Source organism: Nyctereutes procyonoides, unplaced genomic scaffold (assembly GCF_905146905.1).
Source record: "Nyctereutes procyonoides isolate TBG_1078 unplaced genomic scaffold, NYPRO_anot_genome, whole genome shotgun sequence".
Taxonomy (NCBI): domain Eukaryota; kingdom Metazoa; phylum Chordata; class Mammalia; order Carnivora; family Canidae; genus Nyctereutes; species Nyctereutes procyonoides.
The window spans coordinates 17,125,515-17,140,106 of NW_026575024.1; the positions used below are offsets into that span (position 1 = coordinate 17,125,515).

The 14,592-nt window shown below is 44.3% G+C and overlaps 1 protein-coding gene across 3 annotated transcripts in view; it reads left to right on the forward strand.

Annotated features, from left to right (window-relative positions):
- Window positions 1-14,592, forward strand: part of PTPRT (protein tyrosine phosphatase receptor type T) — a 1,038,801-nt gene that overhangs the window by 261,598 nt on the left and 762,611 nt on the right. For all 3 annotated transcript variants that reach the window (XM_055306331.1, XM_055306315.1, XM_055306321.1), the window contains exon 2: window positions 3,858-3,983. In XM_055306331.1, coding sequence (XP_055162306.1) covers window positions 3,858-3,983 — 126 coding nt within the window. The remainder of the gene's footprint in view (window positions 1-3,857; window positions 3,984-14,592) is intronic.

Below are 14,592 nucleotides of genomic sequence, written 5' to 3' on the forward strand. Positions count from 1 at the left end.
TTGGCTCTAACACTCCCTTCCATGTGAGCTGAGAAGACCACTTAACCCCTCAACGCATTAATTTCCTTGTATGTAGAATAGGGATGATAACCTACCCCAGTAAGCTGCAAACATGAAGTGAAAGCAGATGAGATAAAATACACAGTCAGTGTCTAGTATATTGCCTGGCCTGGAGCAGATGCTCTAGAGAGTGTGCTTCTTTTTTTTCTTTTTTTTTTTTTTTAATTTTTATTTACTTAGGATAGTCACAGAGAGAGAGAGGCAGAGACACAGGCAGAGGGAGAAGCAGGCTCCATGCACCGGGAGCCCGACGTGGGATTCGATCCCAGGTCTCCAGGATCGCGCCCTGGGCCAAAGGCAGGCGCCAAACCGCTGCGCCACCCAGGGATCCCTGCTTCTTACGTTTGTTAGGGTGCAAAAGGTTCTCCTGGGGTCATAGTCCATCCCTAAGATGTCAGCAACATAAGACAAGTTGCTATTTTGCTCTTGAAAGGTTAATGCTGATATCACTGGTCAGGTGACTGGTTGGCTCACCTCCAGTGAGTGTCTCAGTGATCTAGACCTCTTTTTTCCTTTGATGCCCCCATCTTCACCTATAGGTTTGAAGTTCCTCACAGCAGAGGCAGTGAGGAGGATTGTTTGTAAGAGATCATTTTTATGGGCAGTTCATGTAACATGCATATGGTGGATATCAGTCTGTTATCTGTTTCTAGGGTTTACTGCATGGTCTTTCCAGATGCAAGTGGCTTGATGACATAGTGCTTTTTTTTTTTTTTTTTTTTTTTTTAATGGAGAAGGTGATGGAGGAGGAAAGGGAGAGAGAGGGCTTGATCATCTCATGACCCTGAGATCATGATCTGAGCTGAAATCAAGAGTTGGACACTTAACCAGCTGAACCACCTGTGTGCCCCTCCGCTTGTGTGCACAAGAGAGAAGACCCAAACAGTGTGCCATACACGTAGCATGGTCTTGGCCACTCTTTCCTTCTTGTGCCCTGGAGACTGATCTCAGTTTAGGATGCTAAGTCAGATTTCTAGTGGACTAGAAGATGCTGCACGTGCTCCTTGCATATCAGTTCCAGCACATCAGGATCTGTTGTCCATGGTGTTGACATGATTCGTTTGTCTCTCTGGGCTGGGCTCCTGGCAGGTGATGGCATGGAGACATAGAGGGAGGGGAAGTTGGTTCTCCAAAAGAGCAACACATCTGCTGCCATCACTGTTTTTAAATTATAAAGGTCTTGGGGCTTTCGTACCCTCTTCTGGCCCGGGAAGTTGATGGAAGAAGATGTTTGGGAGGATCACTTGGGATTTGTCAGGCCATGTGGGGAAGGAGCTTTCTCCGTAGAATGGGTCAGTATGAGACCTGGAAGAACTGGTTGAGTGAGGGGGAGTCTGTGCCTGTGGGTGCTGAAGCCAAGCTTTGTCTGTGTCAGGTGTCCCCTTGGGATTATTGGTTCCTTCGCTTGACAGATATTGAAGCCCTACTATGTGCCAGAACTGTCTAGTGGAAACTGCTTGATTGGTTCCCTCCTTGTCATTCTTCTCTGCTGTTTCTGGGGTGAGGGAACCTTTCCTCGCATCTCCTGGGCCTCCCATCCTTGCCCGTTGACACCTGTCCACGCACACTGGTCATCACCCTTCTTCCCTCAGTTCCCTCAGGTACTGGCGGCACATGGCTGCCATGTGTGGCCAGCTCCCCCTGAGCAGCTGGGTGTGGAGGGCGACGTTACAGCACAGGACAGGGAACTGTTTCCGGGAAGTGTGGGAGGGCTTCCTGGGCTCCAGGCTGCTAGTCTCCTCTAACCCGCCCCAAAGGCAGCCTTTCTGGCGTGATGCTGAAATGCCTGCGGGTTTATTCATTTCCTTGTTTACCGTTGGTCTGTCTTGCTGAAGAGTGATAGCAGCTGCTTCTGTAAACTGCTGGGCCTCAGACTCTGTTGGATCTGCACTAACTGCTTGGTTAAACAGGTGTTGAATTGGCACACTTGGGTGGCTCAGTCCGTTGAGCGTCTGACTCTTGATTTCTGCTGAGGTCATGATCTCGGGGTCAAGATGTTGAGCTCTATGTCAAGCTCCGAGCTCAGTGGGGAGAATGCTTGAGACCCTCCCCCCCCCTCTCTCCCCTTCCCCTTGCTTGCACTCACTCTCTCAAATAAATGTATCTTTAAAAAACAACACTTGGTGAATTGAAGGATGAATAAATGAAATTAGATATTTTAGTTCCTACCGAGGTATCATCCAGTTTCTATCACAGGAAATTTCTGACTGGCTGTCATCTTCTGTAGGTTTCTGCTTTTCATTGTTTCTTGGGCCCCTCTGTCTCCTTTCCTTTTTAACCTAGGTATTCACATAAGATACATCAAATTCCTGCTTTTTAATGCAAAGTTATTTAATAGTCTTTACTCAAGCCCAAAGTCCTACAATAGCGAAGTAGGCCCAGCCCCTCCTTAGTCCAGCTGAGACTCCAGATTGGGGTGGTAAGGGCCAACTCTTCCAGGTTCTTATTCACAGCAAGAAAGGAAAGTGGGGAAAGCCTTGGCGTCATAGGGTTTTTTAGTGGTGTGACTGTCTTCCGTATTATATGGGTCAACAGAACTTCCACCCCACTAAGCAGAGAACATCCCAGGCCTGGGGTACAGAGAAGGACTTGACCTTGGTAGCTAGTGGAGACGATGGTGTGATGTTGGAGGAGACTGTAGATACAGGCTGGGGCTAGTAAGGGATGGCTTCTTAGGTGGATCAGAACCACATGGACATGGGTGATCGGGAAGCAGGAGTGTATAAGGGAGGGAGACGGTGGTGTGATGAGACCTGAGCATCAAGGAGACATGGCGGGCAGTGGCAAAGCTAGACTGGGTGTGAAACTGGGTCTGGAAGACCAGTCAGGAGGCTGCTGTGGAATACTGGCCTGTGCCACCTCTGTGTCCCAGCAGCTTACCCTGGATACCCTTCCACGGAGATGCTGGATCCTCCTGAGCCCTGATCAGTCCTCCTTCAAGATGTCACGGCCCCTGTTTCTCCAGATAGGCCAGAATTTGCACCTTGGAGCCCTGGTTCTGTACCCTGCATCTTTGTCAGTGTCACTTGGAGGGGATCTACAGCATATGGCATATATGCCTAGTAAATCCTCATCAGAACTGAATTGATACAACTTGTGTAAAATGGTGGCTGACTTTAAACACTGTGAAAATCAACTTTACTATCTTCCAGGGGCACAATTGTCTGATTCCTTACAAATTTGATCTTTATGCCATGAAATATGAATTTTCACAAACCACTCTTATAGGGAAGGGGATGAATGTGGAGAATTTATTCTGTGCCAGTTACTTTATATGTGATTCCATTTAATTCTTACGGCGTTTCTGTCTGTGGCTGGTGCCACAGGTGAGGACCCTGAGATGCAGGTGAGGAAGCAGCTGGCCCGGATTGGCCCGGATTGGCCTGGATTGGCCCAGCTGAGATCCGTGGCTGGTCTGTCTGGGCTCTGGAGCCGGTGCTCTCTCTGCTGCCTCCCGCATCTCTCCCTGTGGCAGGAAGTGATCACAGAGGCATGCCCTGGCATTCATTTTTCCTACTTAGAATGAAACGTTGCTGTTTACTTTCTCAGGAAGGAAGATTGAAATCAATGAAACTAGCCTTATTAACTTTTTTAAATAAGGGGGCCTACAGATGCCAGCACCTTTCCTGAGAGCACCAAAGCAAATATAAAAATCCAATTTGCTTGCCATTTTTTTCCTTCTTAATCTTCTCCAGAGTTTAACATTCGAAGCTGTAAATGAAGAGCGGATGAGACAGGGGTAACGAGCCAAGCCTCAGATGCAACAATGTATTTACCCATATCTCTTTTGTCTGCAGGTGGCTGTTCCTTTGATGAGCACTATAGCAACTGTGGCTATAGCGTGGCCCTCGGGACCAATGGGTTTACCTGGGAGCAGATTAACACGTGGGAGAAACCAATGCTGGACCCAGCAGTGCCCACAGGTACATGATCCCCTGCACTTGAGGCTGTGATGAGGATGACCCCCCTTTGGGATGACTTGTGGGGACAGACTTTCTTACGGATTGAGCTGAGAGGGCAGTAGACAGTTTCACTGGTAGTAAGTTCCTCATCCCTAGAGGTATTCAAACCAAGGCTGAGTGAATTCTTAAGGTATGTAGTAGAAATCACTTGTCACCTGAACTCAGGAACTTTTAACATTTCTTGTAGCTTTAAGGGTCTAGATTTAGCTGCAGGTTAGGGCATCCCTGGGTTTTGCTTGAGAACCTGAGAGTAGTTGGGTTTTGTGGGAAAGAAGTTCTGAAGAATGAGGTCATTCCTTTTCTTCCAGGACACATAGACATAGCTTTTATATATCTAGGGAAACTGACACAGTCAGAATATTACTCTTAGAGTTAATGTCCTGACTCCCTGAATGCCCAACTTATCCTTAACCAGTGGGCCTAAAGGGCTACTATACTTTCTTGATGAATAGCTGCTTGTCCAGGCATATGAGAGTGACACCTGATTTATTCTAGGGGAGGTCCCCCGGAAGAGGGGCACTCAGAATACATTTAGGGTGGGGTATGCCTAGGTGTGTTGAATTGTGAAAAGGCTTTTCTGGGGACATACGGCAGGAAGAGTTATAACTATGGGAACATTAGGATCACCTCTTTGGATATGTGATCTCAAGTACAGGAGTAAAGACATTTGGTTGTTGGAGAGGGAACATCATGCCTGTAGTTCCTCCCCACTCAAGGGCTCCCTCTAACCTACGTATTATCTTGTCTTTTTTTTTTTTTCTTCACCAGCACCTTCTGGTACTCTTCCTCACTCTGGCCTCTAAATATGGGAGATCTTAGGCTTGTTCTATACTGTCTCCATGTGTATTAGGTTCTCCAGAGACACAGAATCAATGGGATATATATACAGAGATACATTTAAAAGGAGATTTAGTACAGGAATTGGCTCACACTGTATGGAGGCTGAGAAGTCCCATGATCTGTTGTGTGCAAGCTGGAAAACCAGTGGTGGGATCCGGGGCTGATGGTATAAACTCTGATCTGAGTTTGAAATCTCAAGAACCAGGAACACTGATATTTGAGGGCAGGAGAAGATGGATGCCTGTAACTCAAGTAGAGAGAATGAATTCACTCTTCCTTTTTGTTCTGTTTGAGCCCACAAATGGATGATGCCTCCTACCTTGGGGAGGGCTGTCTGCCTTACTCAGTTTGCCAATTTAAATGCTAATCTATTCTGGAAATACCCTCATAGATACTCCCAGAAATAATGTTTAGCAGCTCTTTGGACATCTTATAGCCCAGGCAAGTTGACACACAAAATTAACCATCACATTATGGATGACCTCCACCACTCCTATGCCTTCAGTTGCCATCAGACATCTTGTATGAACTCTAGACCTACACCACCCACTGCCCAATTGGCACATCTTTTTGGCATCCTCTGGGGATGTTTACCAGGATGCCACTAAGCTGGAGACAGGAAGTGGTGCTCCAAGATGTCCAGGTAAAGGTGTAACCTGTGTGGTCTTAGTGACTGTGAGTTCGGCTCCAGAGCAGGAGGCTAGTGGATGATTCTATGTACTTCCAATCAAAGGTGTAAATTGTCGTTTAAGTTTTTTGTGAGTGTAGACACCAGACCTAGATAAAATAAATCTGTGCTATGGTACAAAATTGAGCTTTGCAGATCTGGTAGGAACTTACTTGGCATGAGCAAAGTCACCAACAACTACGTGTGCCCCTCAAGGTACCTGTGGAACAACCTGTATGCCCGTTGCCCCATCATCATTTTAAACATTTCTGAGTTTACTTTCAGGAGTGTCTTGGTTTAGTTGATAGAATCATTCATTTCATTAGGGATCCAAAGAGTCCAGAGCACTTTGCTGAAATGTACCATGTGCTCCATTTTGCCTGGCCATCTTTGTTGTTGGCCAAACACATCCAGATCTTTTAGTATGTGTATGTGTTTTGCATGCACACATATGGTCTTCCTGCTAATCTTTAGCCCACCTGAAGCCCTGTGGGGTCTTGGAGGCTCTCCAAACTCAACATCTCAAAAATTGAGCTCTTGAGTCATCTTTTTTCCCTCCTCTTATACTTGCTTTGCCACATTCCTAGTCTCAGGAAAGACCACTCTGTGGAACATTTTCCTCCACCTCGTACTCTTGTACTTACCCTTCCTATCTCAGTCCTTTCTTAGGACAGCACATCCTAGATACTTACCTGGGTCAGCTCTTTTTGTAAATATTTCCCATTGCATCATGGACTTTTTCTCAATGACATGTCACTGTGGATGTTATTTGCTCAGTGTATGTTTTTACCTTCAGATGAGAAATTCCATGTGCATGTAGACCGTGACAGTCTTGTTCATTGCGTTATCTTAGGGCTTAATACAGTGATTGTATATAGTATGAACAAATTAACATTTTGTTGTATGAATGGATGGCCAAATAGTCTTTATCAGGTGTATTTTACTTATTTTTTTAGTAAAAAATTTTGTTTGCTCTTTTTTTGCTCATTTATTTTTTCTTTTTAAAATTGAAGTATCATTGACACACAATGTTGTATTAGTTTTGGGTGTACTCCATAGTGATTCAACAAGATTCTATGTTATGCTGTGCTCACTGTAACTGTAGCTACCCTCTGTGCCCATATGGTGCTGTTATAACGCCATTGACTATATTCCCTGTGCTGTGCCTTTCATCCACTGGACGTCTGTACTCTCCACTCCCCTTAACCCATTTTGCCCATCCCTACTCCCCTTCCCTTTGGCAACCACTAATTTAGTTTTGTGTTTTTGGGTTTAATTCTCCTTTTTGTTTATTCATTTGTTTTTTAGATTCCATGTGTATCTGAAATCATAGGATATTTGTCTTTCCCTGACTTACTTCACTATCAAGTGTTTTTTATTTAGTTTTATTTTTTTTAAAGATTTTTTGAAAGATTTTTGAAAGATTTTTTTAAAGATTATTTGAGAGAGGGAGTGAGAGTGAGCATGAACAGGGGGCGGGGCAGAAGGAGAAGCAGACCCCCCACTGAACGAGGAGCCCGATGGGATCATGGGATCATGGGATCCCAGAGCTGGGACTCTGGGATCATGACCTCAGCCAAAGTCAGATGCTCAACCAACTGAGCCACCCTTGTGCCCTTCAAGTGCTTTTTAAATGAAGAAATGAATCATAATGATCTTCAAATGCCTTTAGGCCCTCTATAAACTGACCATTTTTATTTTTATTTTTTTAAAAGATTTTTATTTATTTATTCATGAGAGACAGACAGAGAGAGAGAGAGGCAGAGACACAGGCAGAGAGAGAAGCAGGCTCCATGCAGGGAACCTGACGTGGGCCTCGATCCCAGGACTCTAGGATCACACCCTGGGCTGAAGGCGGCGCTAAACCGCTGAGCCACCCGGGCTGCCTGTGACCATGCATTTTTAATCTTTCCTATAATCCTCCCATTTTACAGACCAGGAAACTAAGGTTCTAAGAAGCTGAGTGACATTGCTTTTCCCACCGTGCCAATCTCTCTTCCCAAAGGAATAACTCTTGCTTCTAATCTTAATTTTCTCAGCCCCTCATTATGGCAGAGTGTCATTTCATAAATATTGGATTGTGCTAATACAATCTTCTGAGCTTTTCTAAATAGAGGCATTTGATAATGATCACTGAAATTATTCTGTCATGATGCGCCTGTGGATTTCAGCGGCTCTGCGTGCTTCTTAGGCAGAGAGGCATGAAAGTGAATTTGGATTAGGCAAAATTGTTTGTTCTTCTCCTGGGCAAAAACTGAAATCTTACTTTTCCTTCTGTAAAACCAGCAGTTTCCATCCTTTGGAAGTCTAGTTTGAGTCTATTTATTCAGATGTTCCACAACCTTTGACTGATGACCTTCTGTGTGACAAACTATGTGCTGGAGTGTGGGTAAATCACACTGTGTCATTTGGGCACTTAATCTCTCTGCTGGCTTCTCCTGGCACATGGCTTGAAATCTGAACTCCTTACTGAGCCTGCAAGGTTCTGCATGATCTGGTGTCTTCTCCAAGCCTGTTGTCTTCTCAAAATGCCCCAGACACACTGGCTCCATTCAGTTCCTTGGAGATTGAAAGACTATCAGCTTCTTTCTTGGCTCAGGACATTTGCACGTGCTGTTCCCTTTCACTGAAATGGATTTCTCCACTCTTTGCTTAGCTGATTTCTTTAGGCCTCAGCTCAAAAGGCTCCTTCTTCGGGAGATTGTCCCTTACCAGTCTATGTGAAGAAAGATTCCCTCATTGCTCTTCCCATAGTATCCTGATCTTGGCTTTCAAAGTTTTCATCATAAACATGATTCCAGTCCAGCTTATTCCAATCCTGTGCCATAGCTCAGTGACTCTGGGTCCTTAATCTGGGCCTCAGTTTCCTCCTCTTTAGCATGGGAACCAGGGTGAGAGTTAAACAGATTGATGCCTGAGTGAGGGTGAAGTGTCTGCACATAGTAGGGCTTAAACAGTACTGGTTACCCTGTGCTCTTCGCTGATTCTCAGGATCTCTGCAACTGTAAGTCTAAGTTCTCCTTAGAACCTTGCCTGCTCCTTCAAGCTCACCTGACCCTAGATGCTGCTTTACCCAGGTGCACCACCCAGCAGGCGGTCTGCATGGGTCCCTGAGAGACCCAGAGGGGCTTTTCAATACCTAGGGTACTTGCTGCCCTGAGGGCTTGCATACTTCTTCTGTTGGCTCAGTTAATTCAGTGCTGCATGCAGTCACTATCAGAGTCTTTGTCTCTTCCTTTTCCATGGGAAGAGCCCTTGGCCTGACATTCCAGGCTTCAGACCTGGCTTTGCTGTGACCTCACCTTCCTGGGGCTGTCCTAGGGGGATGGGGGTGACTACACCCACAGAGCCTCTCTGCAAGCCTGGATCTGGTCCCTGGAACTTCCTGAAGCTGCTTCTGGTTTCTAGCTCTGCCTTCCCCAGCCTTGGCGCAGTGCCCGCATGTTCACACGGGGAGACAGTCCAAGGTCCAGTGAGGGGTTCTTTAGGGGGTTGAAGGGAGTAGGCAAGGCTGTAAGTGTCCTTTTAAAAGAGCTAAAGCCAGAGGCAGTAGGGCTATGGAGGTCTCCTCCAATTTCTTACGCTTGTAGGCTATTTAAGTGCTGGGATGTAGTAAGGTTGACTGTGAGGCTGAAAACCCAGGTGTGTAAGAAATGCTACCTTTACATCAACTTCAATCTGACCCTGAGCCTTCAGGGAGTTAGCCATAATTGTTATTTTGGGGGCTCTCCCTTCCATAGGGGTCTACAGATGTCTTGGCATTTAGGCCAGCCTATTGTGGTTTCTTCTTAGAAGCCCACTTTCCCATTTCCATGGTCCCTTTAGGTCTAGTAATTCTGCTGCTGCTTCCCAGGCTTGGATCCCTTTTGTGGAGTCCAGCCAGCCGAGGGGCATCACTCAGCATTGTTTCTGGGGCTCATGCCATAGGGCAGCATGAGACCAACAGGACCCAACCCTCACCCTTCCCACTGTGGAAGACAATTTCTGCTCACTTTCTAAACCCAACAGGCACACCCTTGTGGTCCAGCCCTATTGAATTCCTTATCTCTTAAGTTTAAGATTTCAAACAAGGAGGGGAAAGAAGGGACCCGTGACATGAAGCAGCTTTTCTGCCTCCTTCACAAATTTCTAGAGCAGAGACATGCAAAGATCCTAGTTAGTTACCTGACTGGAAGGGGCAGATGTTAGGAAAAGTCCAGAGAAAACACATACAGGCATTCACACAGAGACAGGAAGGAATATGTCAACCAATCAGCCTGTTGTGGGACAATCTCCAGGTTGTGGTGCTCATTTTCCTTGATGGCACTGGTCATAGTGGGACTGCTTGAGGAGGAGAGACACAAGGAAAGTGGCCACATGAAGATAAAGGCAGAGATAGGAGCCATGCATCTACAGGTCACGGAATGCCTAAGATTACTAGCAGACACCAGAAACCTCCTGCCCTAGAAACTTGGGGAGAACATTTCCCTGCCAGCACCTTGATTTCAGACTTGTCAACCCTGTATCCCTGAGAGGTTAAGTTTCTGTTGTCATAAGCCACCTACTTTGTGGCAATTTGTTATGGCAGCCCTAGGACACTGTTACTGGGTCAGTCCCATAACTCTATCTTGATCCTATCACCTTTTCGACATTAGAACTCACAGCTGAGTACTGTAAGTATAGGAACCTTCCCTTTCTTTTAAGAGAACTGACATTTTTATATGTGTTCACTCTAACCAAGAATTAGAGGAGATGAAATGTACAGGAAAATGCTTAATGTGCTACCATCCCAAGAGTTCAAAGATCTTGTCTCCTCTTTCCTTTGAGAAAACCAAGCCCCAGAGACATGAAGTAATTGGTCCAACCTCATGCAAGTTATATATGAAAGAGGATCCAGGTTTCAAATCCAAGATAAACATAGGTTGTATACATGGCATGTGATCAACTAACCAGCTTTTAAAATAATTTCTATTTAAAAGCATGATATATGACTGCAAAAGTAATTCATACTCATTGTAGAGAATATACACAGTAGAGATAGCCATAAGGAACAAAATAAAAGTTCTTATGCATGCAAACTTATGTAAGTTTATATTTTTCTATTTAATGCTATTTTAAGCATTTTCCCATGTCCTTAAATACTCTTCAAAGGCAGACTTTCTAAAGGTTTCCTAGTTTTCCATTGCACTATTTCACGATTTATTTAAGCTTGCTATAGTGTTGCATATTTAAGTCCTTTCCAGTTACACACTCTTGAATCACACTGCAGTGAATGCTCTTGTACATATATCTCTGTGCTCCTGTTTAGTAGAAGTTCTCAAATTTGCTTTCATATATATGTATTTCTGCACTCCCTTGTGTACCAAACACAGAGTGGTTGTATATTATCTTTGAAATCTGGAAGAAGAATATCATCCACATGTCAAACATGGAATCCTGGATATTTGTCTATAAATTGATGTAGGGAATATTCTTGGTGAATTCTGAAGCTGTCAGCATAAGTCAGAAAGTGATAATGGTCCCCTGAGTATCAGCATGTTATAGCTCTTCATGGACTGGTTGGAGACCTTCTGAGGATTAGTAGGAATTATGCTCAAAGTAATAATCAACCAGAGAGCAGTCCACACACTGACGAGTCCAGGTGGACATTGGCTGTAGAAGCAGATGGGGGCTCTCCAGTGCTTGTTTGACAAGTAGTAAGCCTCCTTGTAGTCTGCTGCTCAGCTAGCTTCTGTTCTCCTTGGAGGCAGGGACGGTGAACATTTGCTGAATGAATTGCTCTTATTAATAATTGAACTTTTTCATGATCCGACCCTGGCATCTGTCTCCAGCTTCAGCCTCCACTTCCACCCTCTTGGTTTCCCTTTCTTCTTTTATATAATCATGTGAGAGAGGCCTTTGTGCTTTCATTTTGGGAGTCCAGCCTCCAATTCTTCTGCCCCTTCCTGCCCAGGACTTTCTATCTAGGGAGGATGGGCCAGAGACCTGTGCAGTGGGGTGTCCACCGACAGGGTTGGTGGCTGGGCCACAAGAGATGCTACTGAATGAGGTTCCAAACTACCTTCTTCTTGGTTCCCCAGAACTGCCTTAATTTCTGCTTATCTTTCAAGGCTATCTCTAGCTTTCTGGCCATGAGGAGCCTCCTGATATCCTTTAGAAGATTCCTAATTTGGGGAAAGATTGTCCTAATTGATTTTTCTTGTTTTCAGGCGCAAACCTTGCAGGTCCCACCATTGTGCCTTTGGCTAGAAGGCATTATCCTCTCTCTCTTCCTTTTATATCAAAACCCTGAACTGATTTAACCTCCTCCAGGAGGGCCTCCCTAATTCTACCCACACAGAATTGCATCTTCTCTATGCTCCTGTGGCCGAGTTTATTACATCTTTGATTCCTCACTGGGACTGTGAGCTACTGGAGGGCATGGGTTGCTTCTCATTGCTGACTTCCCTGTGCCCTGCATTGGGCTTGAAATAGGGAAGGTGAACCACATATGGACTAAATTAGCATTAGGAATAAGTGTTTGGAAAGTCACAAGCAAACTGCTATCAGGGATTTTGGGGAGAACCCTGCGGAGGCTGCTCCTTTCTTTGGCATGTTTATAGTACCTGGAGCATGTGGAGAGGCATCTCTCAGCCTGAGGAGGCTGTCATTAGAGTGGGCCATTTGGTCCCAGGGCCTGGCTTCTCTGCCCTCTTGCTCTGGAGTTAATCCTTGGGGCAAATAAAAAGGATCCTGGGGATTATCCCTTCCTTCACTCTGGGGACTGGCACTTTCTTGCAAATGTGCAGATCTGCTTGTGACCTATGTAAGAGGTTCTCCATCGGAAAAATGTGATGTATTCAAAAACTGACCTACTGTTTCTTTAACATAGTGCTAACATTAAAACAATCAGGAAATAGAGGTCTTTAACCATCCTTAATCACTCCAGATATTATTGATTGGCTTAAAGCTATGAGCTCTTAAGTTCCCATCTAGCCACTGTTGAGTCAATACATTTTCTTCTTCCCTCTTTAATGATAAAATATTATATATTCATTTCTAAGGAAATGCTGAGTCTGTCTCTACAAGTTAACTCTCTCCCACACCATCTCAGTTTCCTCATATATCATGCTTAACAAATTGATGTGTATTGAGGAGGAGAGGAGGAAGGGGGCAGGGGAGGGGAGGGAGGGAGGGAGAATGTACATATGTGGTAATAGTGACAGTAATAGTAGGAAAGCAATATTTATGTGATGCTTATTATGTGGCAGGTATTATGCTAAGCATCTTCAATATATTATTTGGTCTGCTAACAGTCATCTGATACAGATACTGTGATCTGCATGTTACAGATTAGGGAGCTGATGGAACAAAAAGCTTTTGTGACTTGCCCAAGGTCCCCGTTAGCATATGGTAGGGCCAGGATTTGCCCACTGGAAGCCCGTGCCCAGAGTCTGTGTACTTGACCATCTTGCTCCAGGGCCTCCTAAGAAGGCAGATGATGCATTGGGTCATGGTTCTCAATCAGCTATGTCATTGCCCTCCTTTCATATCACCCCTTCAGACCTGGTGTTCACCTGCTAGGGCTGCATGATCTTATACTAGATGGATGGACCATGTTTATTCCCACCCAATGGCAGTGGGAGAAGAAATGATAAAATCCAGAATGTACCCAAATGCCCAAATAAAAGGCAAGATCTTTGTCTCCAGACACCTCTTGAAAAAGTTCTTACAGGGCATTTTTATATTATGAGGTGGTCTCTTGTGTACTTTTAACCACAAAATTAATTAGGGAAACTACATTAGCCTGGAGTGACCCCAATCAGTGCTAGTTCTGTTTGATAACAGAATTGGTAGAGGGAAAAAAAAGGCAAGAAAATCGAAGACTGGTTTAGGATTATCCTGGAGGATATGACCACATAATGACAAATGATAAGGATGGCTTGGAAAAACAACAGAGGCTCTTTTTGGTGATCAAAATATACATGTGTTAGATAAATGGGGAAACAGGCCTGTTGTAATATCCTTATGGATGCTTGCCTTGACGTCCAGTTTTCAGTGATCTCAAACCTCCGTTTAAAAGTCAGCAAAAGGGCAGCCTGGGTGGCTCAGAGGTTTAGCGCCGCCTTCAGCCCAGGGCATGATCCTGGAGACCTGGGATTGAGTCCCGCATCGGGCTCCCCACAAGGAGCCTGCTTCTCCCTCTGCCTGTGTCTCTGCCTCTCTTTCTCTCTGTGTCTCTCATGAATAAATAAATAAAATATTTAAAAAGAAGAAAAAAAAAGAAAATACTTTAAAAAAAATAACAGCAAAACATAAAGTCAACATACTGAGTGGAAGAAGATATTTTCAAATGATATTATCTGATAAGGAGTTAATAGCCAAAATATATAAAGAACTTCTACACCTCAATCTCAGAAAAGCCAAATAATTCAATTAAAAAATGGGCAGAGGACTTGAATAGACATTTTCCCAAAGAAAACCTACAGATGGCCAATAGACACGTGAAAAAAATGCTCAAACTCACAAATCATCTGGGAAATGTAAATTCAAGCCATGGTGAGGATACCACTTTAGATTTGTCAGAATGGCTGAAATAAAAAACACAAAAAATAATGTGTTGGTAAGGATGTGGAGAAAAAGGAACTTTTGGGCACTATTGGTGGGAATGCACATTGGTGCAGTCACTGTGGAAAACAATATGGAGATTCCTCAGAAAGTGAAAAATAAGAGTTATCATGGGATCTAGTAATGCCACTACTAGGTATTTACCCAAAGAAAACAAAAGCACTAATTCGAAAAGATACATGTACCTCCATATTATAGTATTATTTACAATAGCCAAGATACGGAACCAACTCAAGAGTACATCAGTACATGAATGGATAAAGAAAATGTGGCTGCGCTCGCACACGCACGCACACACACAGGAATATTACTTAGTCATAAGAAAGAGTTAAATCTTGCCATTTGCAACATGGATAGAACTCGAGGGTATTAAGCTAAGTGAGTAAGTCACAGAAAGAAGTACTACATGATTTTATTCCTATGTAATTTAAGGAACAATAGAAGCAACAAAAACGAACAAAGAAAAAAATACAAATA